The 12,284-nt window shown below is 43.8% G+C and overlaps 1 protein-coding gene across 7 annotated transcripts in view; it reads right to left on the bottom strand.

Annotated features, from left to right (window-relative positions):
• The window catches only part of RBFOX2 (RNA binding fox-1 homolog 2), a 173,552-nt gene that overhangs the window by 48,478 nt on the left and 112,790 nt on the right, over window positions 1-12,284 (bottom strand). For 6 of the 7 annotated variants that reach the window (XR_004357380.1, XR_004357377.1, XR_004357379.1 and 3 more), the window contains one exon: window positions 3,061-3,207. Coding sequence is in view for 3 of the 7 variants with exons in the window: in XM_032689497.1 (XP_032545388.1) it covers window positions 3,061-3,207 (147 nt within the window). In the remaining 4 variants the exon portion in view is untranslated. The remainder of the gene's footprint in view (window positions 1-3,060; window positions 3,208-12,284) is intronic. The other variant, XM_032689499.1, reaches the window with a different exon arrangement.

Genomic DNA, 12,284 nt, shown 5'->3' with positions numbered 1-12,284 from the left:
AAAGTCCAGAGGTTGTTTAATGTGACCCTTGCTCACAGCAGGTCTAAGAAGATCTGGTTGGCCAGGTTGTGTCAGTGAAGGCACACACCTTCAAGGATAGAGCTTCCACAATCTTCCTGGGCAACATTTTCCATTATTTAAGCATCTTCACAGTAAAAACAAAATTTTCCTGATATCTAATTGATATATCAAAGGCAGAGAGGCCCTGCAGAGAGACCTAGACAAATTACAGGGCTGGACAATCAACAACTATACAAAGTTAAAGAAAGACAAGTGCCAGATTCTGCACTGGGATAGGGCAACCCTGGATGTTCATGCAGACTGCAGAATGAGGTGCTGGAAAGTGGTGCCACAGAAAGGGACCTGGGGGTCCTGGTAATGGCAAGTTGAACATGAGACAGCAGTGCCCTGGTAGCCAGGAGGGCCAACCCTGTCCTGGGGGGCATCAGGCAAAGCATCGTCAGTTGGTCGAGGGAGGGGATTGTCCCGCTCTGCTCTGCACTGGTGAGATCTCAGCTTGAATATCGTGTGCAGTTTTGGGCACTGCAATATAAGAAAGATATTAAGCTGTTGGAGGGTGTCCAAAGGAGGGAAACAAAGATGGTGAAAGGCCTTGAGCGGAAGCCGTATAAGGAGCAGCTGAGGGCACTTGGTTTGTTTGGCCTGGACAAGAGGAGACCGAGAGGAGATCTCATAGCAATCTACAACTTCCTCACAAGGGGAAGTGGAAGGTTTGGCACAAATCTCTTTTCTGTGGTGACCAATGACAGGACCTGAGAGAACTGCATGAAGCTGTGTCAGGGGAGGTTTAGGTTAGATATCAGGAAAAGGTTCTTCAATTAGAGTGTGGTTGGACATGGGAACAAGCTTACCAGGGAAGTGGTCACAGCACCAAGCCTACCAGAGTTCAAGAAGCATTTGGACAACACTCTTAGGCATATGGTGTGATTCCTAGTGGGTCCCTTGCAACTCAGGATATTCTATGATTCTACTTCCTATGTTCTAACTTGTGATTGTTGTCTTTGTCTCATCATCAGATACCATCAAAAATAATCTGGATACATCTTTTCTGTATCCTCTGATCAGGTAGTTGCAGACAACAAAAATAGCCCTCCTCTGCCCTTTTATTCTCAAAGTTGCAAAAGCCCAGACCTCAGACTCTGCTCACGTGCCAAGTTCTGCAGCCTCCTGATCATCTCAGTGGTGCCCACTAGGCTTCCTGCAGTATTTCATTTAGATGAAGTGCATTTCTTGCACTGGAGATCCCCCACTGGACAGAGTTTTCCAGATGCAGTCCAACAACTCCTGGAGACAGGGAAAGGATCCCTTCCCTGGGCCTGCTGGCTACTCACTAACAAGGTCCAGGGTGCCATCCGCGCCCCTTTGCATCGAGGGCACACTGCTGCTCATGTTCAAGTGGCTGTCCATCAGCATCCCACATCTTTTACTGCAGGGCATCTCCCTAGACAACCAGCCCATACTGCTGCAGGGGTTATTCCCTCTCAAATGGAAAGCCTGAAATTCAGTTTTGCCAAGTATCTTAAGATTTCCCTCAGCCCATTTCTCCAGTCTGGCCAGGTCCCACTGAATAGCAGCCTTGCCTTCTTGCATTTTGACCACTCCTCTCCATTTGGCCTCATCCGCAAAATAGTTTCTTATGGACACAAAAAGTTTCAAGAGCAAGGAGCAGAGATCTCTCACAATATATAGCAACTGGGGCTCTTGTTAAGACCATCAGTGAAATTTTTAACATTTCTGCATGTTTTGTTCGCTTTGTACTGTCCATGCTATGAACAAATAAGCCCAATTCTTCTCTAATTTATAGGAGTCTGAGTTTGAAGTCCATGAATTTGACATATTTACAATATTGCAACACTACTCTGCGTGTGAGTGTGTGTATACACACGCATGTACACCCACAGAGATGGCTCAGGAGATACAACAACTGAAATAGGAATACTGCAGAATCTGGAGGAGCAGCTGGATATGCAGCTAGGACCAAGGTACACACTCAAAGCCTAAAGTGACAAGAGGAACTCTAGCTTTGGTCTTTTCTGACTTGAATTCTCTGGACTGTATCTTAAACAGGTTGTTAACTTAAAAACTAATCAGAAATATTTTTTAAGACTGTAAAACATGCCATCAACCAAGGATTATATTGTAATCATATCAACAAGTCCAATACTCCTGATGATGATGATGATATATAGATAACCTCACCTCAGGGTTAGGTCATGAAGCATCTATAACATTTATCTCTGTGTTCACATGGAATGAGTCACCACCTATACTCACGTAAACAAACTCTTCCTTGAAGAGCTTGTAAATTGAGAATCATGAATAGCATACAAGGATTAGGGAAGACAAACTATTTGGTCAAAAGAAACAGAATGTATATCATACACAATGTAAAATACCATCTGACGTGCACTAGCTTTTCCACATGCAATTGCTAGGTGGTAAATACCTTGCAGCAATTTTTCATCGCAGAAATGGATCACGGAGAAGGACATAAATATTTCATCAAGTTTCTATGCAACTGAAAAACAGTCCTTTGCAAGGGATACATTAAGTCAATGTTTAATCCAAGTCTTTACTCAGAAAGAAGGTGAAGTTTTGTTTTGGGTATGTTGGTCGGCTTTTTCCCCCAAACCAATTGTTAGGTTACACTGAACATTGCTGCCCAGAGAAGCTGCGGATGCCCCATGCCTGGAGCTGTTTAAGGCCAGGTTGGATGGAGCTCTGAGCAATCTGGTCCAGTGAAAGATGTCCCTGCCTATAGCAGAGATGTTGCAATTAGATGATCTTTGAAGTCCCTTCCAATCCAAACCATTCTATGATTCTATTAACAACTTGATAGGAAGAACACTGTTACAGTTCTCATGTGTATTTACCAGCCAAGTTAAATGCTACCAATTGTCCTAGTCCTGCAATCATTTTACAGTGTGCTGACTAAATTGAGGGGGACAGGTTTTTCATTCACATAAGTACACCAGCACCAGGTGTCCCACCTGTGGGAAAGGAGAATCTGCCATGCCTTAAAAGGCAGCGATAACTTACCCCAAACATCTGCCGAAGGTCAGGATCTCGGAAGCGGAAGGGAATGTTAGACACATGAAGTCGTTTTGGAGTGGATTTGCTCTCAGTATTCTCGCTGCTCTGCGTCTGTGATTGCTGTCCATCTGTCTGTGCCCCTCCTTCTGTCTGCTGAAATCAGAGAGACAAAAGCACGTGCATGAGTAGAAACCACAATTCCTCCCACATGCCATGTCTACCTCTTTTTAGGTATTAGCACTACACTTGTAATTGCACTATCTAGCACTTGGCAATTATTTTGATAAAGCCAGCAGCCCTTAACAATTGATTTGTTGTTCTTCCCCTCCCTTTCCATGAGTAAACAGTAATGAGATCTCAGCCTCCCTCCCCTCGTATCACCTATCAGCTTAGTAGAGTTGTCTTTGGTTTTCTTAAATTGCTTCTCTCTTTTAGCCTGTTCTTCCTCACTTCAGCTGCCACCATATGAAAGCTCTAATGAAGAGGCGGATCTTTCATATCCTGAAGCTGGGAGGTAGTACCGCCACTCTAATCTCATGTGGCAGGATGTTCATACAATCATCAAAATCCCACAGCTGAAGTGGCAGCTCTTCACTGGGCCAATACCAGACGTGCATCCCCAAGCAAAACGGCATCTGCTCTGCCAAGCTCCCTTCAGAGAAACATTACCCCAAAAGAAGATCTATAATTAAATGGTAATATCCATGTATGAACAGATTATGGATGTCTTTGATTAACTTTTCTCATACATTTAAGTGAGCCCAGGAAGAGAAAACAGTCATCATCATCACCGCAAGATTTATAAAAAATTTCAAGTGCTACTTTCTGCTACTAGTTCCATAGCTAAAAAAGGTATTTGTTCCACCATTCTCAAGCATTGTCTGGCATTGCAAAGCAAGGCCAAAGAGTAGGCCAGGAGTTCTTGTTCACAGAAAAAGTACAGCATGCAGGCAGAGGAATAAGGGGGACCTGTGTGCCAGACGAGAGACCTAATGCCCCGCAGAGATAACTGCCCACTTGTGTGGGCTTAGACTGAAAAGGGGTAAAATTTGAGCACAGCACTAAATATAACGGCAAGGCCTCTTTCCAAAATGGCTTGATGGAAAAATGGCATTCTTCACACTTTAGTCACAAACGACCTCAAAACCTCAGAGCTACAGAACAAAGCAGACTACAATTTGGTCGGTTTTATTGCTCTGTCCCTTTCCAAGCACATGCACTGACAGGCCAAGGTATTCAAAGAGCACCCACCCCCTCACTATCTCCTGCTGCTTGCTCAGTCTCCTAAGAGTCATGCTTTGACTACCTGTGTGATGCACTTTTAAGTGTCATTTCAACTCTTAAGGCAGAAGTCAGGTTGGCATCTAAACTCATCAAGTAAAAAGTTCTACAAGAAGGCAAGGACTGTGCAATTGCTAGAGTCAGTCTTTTTTAAGGCATTTTCAAGTACACACATAGGCCTTAAAGATGGAACAGTAGGGGTGAGTTTTTTATTGGTTTGGGCCCTTTTTTCCCCCCATTTTAAACATGTGATTTGTGTATCAAAGATGAAAAAAATCTGAGGGGAGTTGCCCACAACATCTCCCCAACCACTGAATGTACTTGCTAGGCTGATCTGCACATCACTCAATATACAACACTTCATGTACATTTGGAATCATCTCCACAGATAAGCTCAACCGGCAACATTAAGAGAGTGTCTTCTGCCCAGAAATATCACTTACAGACATGACCTTGAACTTGCACATTGGTTATAAAGCAAGTAAATATAAAGATAAGGCAAGGAAACAGTAAGCACTGGGGTCTTGTCATGCTGAGCAAAGCAGTGGCAGCTTTCCATCTCATTTTGGGAGGGTTGCGCATTCAGCAGCACAAAACATGTTTGATCTGGTTAACACAAATTAAGCTGTGGCAGGAAGAATGAAGATACTGCCCTGGCGAGTATCTCTACTTCCCATAGCTGTGTGAGTCTTAGGTGAAGCCTGGCAGAATGAAGAATTTTTATTTGGCTAAGATTCATCCATCCCACAAACATAAAATGTCTAGGAACAACCTCAGAAACTTCCATTTGCTCTTATCCAAAAGCTGTCTCCACCCACCCCCACCATCTCCCCTCTTCTCCTGCTCTCAACCCCATGACAAAAAGGTTCTCCAAACATACAGAGAGTGCACCCTAGGGGAACAATCAATGCAGCTGGCCTGCGATTAAATCAGACCATGCTATTTAGTGGGGGTTTTTTTATCGCTCCACCAGAGTGCTTTGCTCCTCAGGGCAAATCTGTCCAAGAAGGACAAAACACAGGAGTAGCCTATCTATCATCACTGTATACAACACCTGCAAGTGAGTTCTTCAAAGTAACTCCCAAAAAACACCAACACTCCTGCTAAAGGGGATATCTACAATCCACTTTGGAGCCCTGCTAGTGCAATTCGCCAAATCCCATGTTTTCTATGGCTTTGCATGGATTTGGCAAGTGACCAAACACCCATGGACAAAGTGCATCTTCTGCTGTGTGAATGAGGAAACGCACAGATCTTGAATGGTGATGACAAAAATGTTTTAGTCTTTAAATTTAAATACAGGTTGCACAGGACTGGATCTGCTGTTTCCACAGAGGAGGAAGCCAGAATGTTGTCTGCACTCCTCTCCCATCCATTTGTTCCTAGGCAAAGGGCAGAACTCCTTTCTTACCAAGGCTGTGATGTATCATGTAGAGTGGCCCACCCAAAAGCACTCACAGCTGGTCCTGCATATGGCAGTGTCATTTTGCAGTATGTGAGATGTGTACAGCAAGACAAATGCTTCAAAGAGGAAAAACAATATAAGGAACAGGGGATTTTGGTCCTTTACCTTTTTAACTACACTGAGAGTCCCCAAATGCTTTTCAGGCTTTCACATATCCTGATTTTTCAGTGGAAGTTTAACATTAAATACCTTGTCTCTCTGGATGCTGTAGCTCCCTCATCTCTATGGTCCCATGGTCCTAAGGTAGGATTTGAACTTTCCACCACTATAACATTAACTCAATACATATGACTACTGCCACACATTCAGCTACAACATAAATGAAAGAAACAGTGTCCTCAGATATTTCTTTTTTTCCTTTTATAGTTATTCCTTGGCTTAATTCACTAGGAAGGAGATGAAAGGAAGGAACTGGAGTCTGTTCTAAGGCAGCACATAACAGATGCTGGCAACAGTGCTACTCTGACCAAGCCAGACTACAAAAGCCCACATTTCACCAAGCACCCACTCCCCACCTTGACTCCTTCCCCATACGGAGTTTAATCTCCTTCTGGCCTCATGTCAACACTTCACAGTGAAGAAATGGACCTCTCCCTTTGCTATAGACAGTGATTCAGCTCGGAAGGGAGCTAACACACGTTCAATGCCTGTCATCAGGCAACACAGAGACATGCTGTGGCAGAGATCTCGCATTTAGGAGCTGTATTGCATTCACCGTACCTCCTCAGCACAGTCCGTGTAACATATACTGATGCAGGTGATAATGTCATTCATGCCTGCACACGCAAGCTTTGAGCTCTGCTCAAGGTCACTGAGAAACACATCAGAGCTCAGGACACCAGCAGCATGTGCTTTACTTTTAACTACTTGCTGCCTGTGCCCCCATGTCAGCTCCTCCCTTACACCCACCAGCAGTAAGGAAACGCTACGCAAGAAGAGGCAGCTGCAAAGAGAAGCACAGATATACACGTGCGTGTGCTCATGCAAAAGGGGAGGAGGACACCTGGCAACATGAGGGTGTTCTGAAAGGTTTGGGGGCATCTTCCCGCCTCTCAGCTGGACTCCTCTGTCCTAACCCAGGTGGTGATCATTTAAATGCTGGGGATTTCTCCGCAGCAGCAGGGAGGCTGGGGCTCCAGCACCACCTGAGCTCCAAGCAGATCTCCATCTGCATGGCTAGACAGAGGGCTACCTCCCCAGCAAACTAGACAAGCACCAGTGTGACAGGCCAGCACAGAGATTATTAATACCCAGAACATTCTGTTTACATCTCCCACTTGCTTCTACAACTGGAACCGCTTCAGGTCCAAGTTAGAGACAAACAAAAAACAACCCCTCGTTCTCTCCCCCAAGAAGCAGGCAGTCCAAAATGCTGTGAATCATAATGAGGAGGTTAAGAGCTATAAATCACTGCAAAGAAAATATTTACAAAATACAAACTGTAACTAATAACTATATTTAAAAGGGGATTTGGGTGGCTTACAAAATCTGGGAGACAGACTGTGCTCACTCCACTGTTCCTAGACCAATCTTGAATTCAAAAAAACCCAAACCCACACATCCAACCTTGTTTGGATCAAGAGCTTGAAGAACTGTGGAGACAAGGACTGAAAGCTACAAGTGGCAGAAGGCAATCTTCCCATTGTGAAGCAGAGCGCAGATAATGTGGAAAACTCTCTGTAACTTCTAGTGAAGAACCTGTGTCAAAACAACCAGTCACCCACCAATGAACAGATGTCCACTGAGCAGGTCTGGTGGAAAAACGAGTGAAGAATTAGGCTCCAGACACAAGATCACTTTCCTGCCCCAGCACACTCTACTCAAGTCAGACTGAGGTCCTACACATCCAAGAGCAAAGGCCATGGGAACTCTGGCTGCTTAAAAAACTCATTTAGCAGACACAAGACCACAAGGCTAATCATCATCTTTCAACAGCAGTAAATATAGTTTTACAATTATATCCATGTACTTGATTTTTCAGAGATGCCAGCAGCGTTATATTAAAAAAAAAAAATGTTTGGGCTACTTACAGGCACAATTAACTATTATCCAAAGTACTCTGTATGCCAAAAAAACAGACAAAAAATGCTAAGGACATACCAAATTACTTCTGCAAGATTTTTTTACTATTTTCAGTACAGCCAGATGAATTCAGGGCATATTTTTTCAATTGTTAGTTACCTATTTTCAGACACACTGAAGCTTAAGTCATTTTGTTCACTTTCCTCATTAAAAACATACCTCACAGAATACAAACCTAACATAGGAAAGCACACAGGAAACTTTGCTATCTCTCTTGTACATCTCTGATTTGTCAGGTAACACTTTCAATCTAAAGGTGTATATTTCTAATGGGATTCTATAGTGCTTTTCACTTTTTTTTTCCCCCCCACCTTTCAATGAAGTGGTGAAATGGAGCCCCCCAAAAAGCCTGCTCTGCTTGTCACAGCCAAACCCTTTGTCAGCAGTTCCAGCCCATTCCTCACAAAAGGATGCCCTTACAAGGTGAAAGAAACAGCAAGATTTCCCCAGCTAGTAGTCCGCCCTGGACCGTTCCATTGACAGTGGCAGAAGAACAGCCACACAGTGACAGACTTTAGATCCATCCAGCCCATTATCTTCTTTCTAACAGCAGCCAAATCTGTGGAAGAATGCAAGAACAGGGTAAATGTTCACTGGTTTTTCTCCAGCAAACTAAGCCAGCTGATGCCACAACTTGCAAAGCACGCTGTGGATAAGAGTTGCAATGACAAGTTCTTCATTATATGAAAAAAAACCCAAGTAATAAAACCTGCTTTTTTTTTTTTCATACATGGCACCCCGTTATTTCCTGTGTGCATCCTAGTAAGTGAAAATGGGAAAGTTCCCTATTTTAGTTCCCTTACCATCCAATATTCTGTGTGCTTGTCATATGCCTTCACTCCTGTCAGCTCTTTTTGTAAGTGAAGATTTCACTTCTTTTCATAAAGAACCTGCTACATTCCTTTCATCATCACTATTATCCTTCCCTGTACTACTGCTAGATCTGCTACAACCTTTGAAAGATACACAGAAGTACCACAGCTGTATACTCTAACATAATGATATGTGCTGATTTATTTCCCATTTCTCATTTTAAAACTGCCTCACTAGACACAAGTCTGCAAGTGCTGACAATAATCTGCCTCGTACTCAGAATAATAAAATAATCTGCCTCATATTCAAAGAAAACTCCTGATGTTAAATGTCAGGGTTTGCAACCTCAAGACAGCAATTTCTAGGCTGAGGTGGCCAAACAATCAGCAGCCAACTACTTATTTGAAGCTAGCTCTTCCTTGTGTCCACCTGCTCAGCAGTATCAGAAAATAACTGAGGATATTCATTAAACATATTCTTCACCTGAAATACCTCACATGAGCAATTGCTTTAATTACTAAAGGGATAAAAAGTAATTACAGAGGAAAATTCTGCAATCTCAGTCTAGGCAAGAAATACCCAAGGGAAAGTCATCATTATAACATCATCCATGTGTTGCAAAAGCCAGTTGAGGAATCCTTGGTGCCGTTGGCTCCCGTCTATCTAAAGTCTTGCTAGATGTACAGGGCACAGCCAGACGACCAAGCACCTTCCCTGCCTTGGTTTTGAACATGACACATATGAGTCTCCCACCACAGATGCGTCTCCTTTGAGAAACTGGAAAGTTGAGATCCCTTTATGGTATAGTGGATGAGTTAAGTATGTTCCAGTATGACAGCACATCAAGAAGCCGAGGCACGACGCTCTGTAATTAAATAATGCTTTATATTGGTTCATGACAACGTAACATCAAGGCAACAGCACCTGCCATTTTCACGCAAAATAATTTACATAAACTTATTCCTCTACTTCCGTATCTCCAGCTGCATTCCATAATTTATACAGACATACAGATTCTTCCCTCTGACATTAACAAGAGAAACAAGTTGAATAATCAGCTCGCAGTATTAAGTGCATTGCATTTACTATCAAGCAAGCTTTTTTAGTTCAGCAGATGATTAATCTTCCCTCTGCAGGTAGAATACCAGGGGATGCAGAGAGCTGACAACTGCTCTCGGCTTCTGGCCATGCTCTCCATACGCTTACCTTGCAACAACAGCATTTGCTGGATCCCTCCAAGAGCTGCTCTAATTCATTAACCCAGCAAAAGAATTGGACAGCTTTCTGCCAGGTCAGTGAATTAAAGTGGCTCACGTAAGGAATGCCAGAGCCAGTAAACAGGAGTGGGAGTTTGTGCTTGGAGCCAGATATCTCTTTTCTGATAGCAGTGAATCTTTTAGATCAGCTCAGCTGCCAGAGGTACTGCAGCCTAATTAGCATCTCCCCTTGCAGCTAACTATGCTGGGTGTCTCCATTAGGGATAAGAGCACTAAAGTAAACCAAGAAGGGGGAAGGGGGAAAAAAACAGGCGACCCAGCACTGTAAGTAGTGAAATGCAGAGTGTCAACTGTGTAAGAGACAGGCTGCAACAGGCAGACCAAGTAGGCCAAATATGGTCTGGTACCTCAGTCTATTTTTAATCCAGTTCTTTCAGCTGTGCTTTGGGACAGTATCAAGAGAAAGGACAGATGCCTGGAGATGAAGTATGAGAGATCTGCATGCCAGGCAAGAAACAAAGCTCCACAGATGAAGCTTGATCCTAAAATAAAAAAAAGATTCTAAAATATGAAGTTGTTTGTATTACACTACCTATTGTGTCGATTTCTTTTCCATGCCTCTGTTCTGAAAGCTCTGAATGCTTTCCACTACACTCATACTACCAGAACCAAGCTCATCCTTAGCTGGTGACACCAACCAGTCGTTCCCCTTTGCTCAGGGCTTTTAGACTGCATAGGAAGGCATGGACTTTGACTCTCAGAGTTTATTTTACGTAAGTTCACTACTGATCTTTGACCTCAGGCTTCCAAACCACTATTAACTCAGACACCACTGCTAATTTCAAATCATTCAATCTGACTCACCCACAAGAATCTGCCAAGTTTCTATGAAAAGGTGCTCCCACCTGGTGTGTTAGGGACCTTGCTATAGACCCCTTCACACTGCTGTGTAGCATCTTACCAACGAGATTAAATTGCCCTTTCCATGAGGGGCCCCTAAGCCACCCCATGTTCTTTGTTACTTTGGCAATTATCCTAAAGGCTATCAGCCTGAAAAGCAGGAAGGCCCCACCATCTGACCACACCTTTTGCTATCTCACCCTGTCCCGACAACTGGACCAAGCACAGGCCTTGTTCTTAAAAGCAAGCAGGGAACTTATCTGTCTGGCTGAATGAATTTCTGAATCATCCCATGGGAGCACAGGCTTCAAGTCAGCAGCTAGAAAACCTACTGGCTGTTTGGTCTGGGGTATCACCTTCACACAAATGACAGCAACTGTGCTTGTCAGTCACAATAATGGGAGGGAAGGCTCATACCTCACCCCTGATGACTTTTCACTCTATTCAAGTTAGCACTTTTGTTTGAGTAAGATAACAAAATGGTGAAAGGAAAAGATACCTTAAAGCATAGCAGTCCACATGGACTGAACACGTATATCCAACAAGCAATAACCAGTGCATGTAATGGACAAGGTGCTTGACATTACCTGTAAATGTTTAAGGTGAAATACCCAACCTGTTCTGCTGTATATTTTAATAGCACACTTTAGCCTGAGTAACTACTGAGCCTTCTTCCTTCTCCTAGATCCTACATCATTAATCAGCGTACTGAGATGGAGAAAAGTTACATGGAATTACATCCCAAGGCAGCCCACAGAATAAAAGTAACTTCATACAGAAGAAGTCCTCTACAAAAAGATAAGGGGACTTGGAAGATCCAGGATGCAGTGAATGTGAAAGCAGCATGTGAAAGACCCTTGGTTGAGGCACCTTCCCCCCCTCTCTCTCCTTGGATTTCTTTATGTGCCACCATCTGGGATCCTTTGGGCTTGATGAGTCCCAGCCACAACAGTCACAGCAACACCCCTGTCTGTGCCCTCACCCTTTCCCAGCCAGCTTGAGCCTAACTCTGCATGCTCAGCTCACACACTTTAACTACATCGAATGGTCACACCAGATGTGCCCACCTGTTTCCAACAGCCAGTACAAGTGTTGTGTGTTATTCAGCCTGTTTCTTGGATAAACCCCTGCCAGTCAGGCTCCCTCTGCAGACTCCTGGCAACACCACTGCCTCCCAGCAGTCTCCCAGCAACACTCCCTCTGCACAGATGGGCTCCCAATCCCTCCTCATAGGCTAGCCACACGCTGTGGGCTCCTTGGAGCCAGCTTTAGTTGATAAAACACAGAGCTCAGCCCTGCAGAGCCACCGAGATGGCTCCTAATATGGAAGAGGAGCAGGAAGGTTGGCAAGAACTTACATTCAAGGTCAAGAGTCACATCATTTCCATTAAAAAGAAATGCTCTTAAGCTCTGGACAAGGATGGGAACAGTAAAAACACATGGGGAAAACCACTGCCCTGTTTTATTCCCTA

The sequence above is a fragment of the Chiroxiphia lanceolata genome, chromosome 5, assembly GCF_009829145.1.
Source record: "Chiroxiphia lanceolata isolate bChiLan1 chromosome 5, bChiLan1.pri, whole genome shotgun sequence".
In the NCBI taxonomy this organism is placed as follows: Eukaryota; Metazoa; Chordata; class Aves; order Passeriformes; family Pipridae; genus Chiroxiphia; species Chiroxiphia lanceolata.
This window is presented reverse-complemented; position numbering and strand designations above follow the sequence as displayed.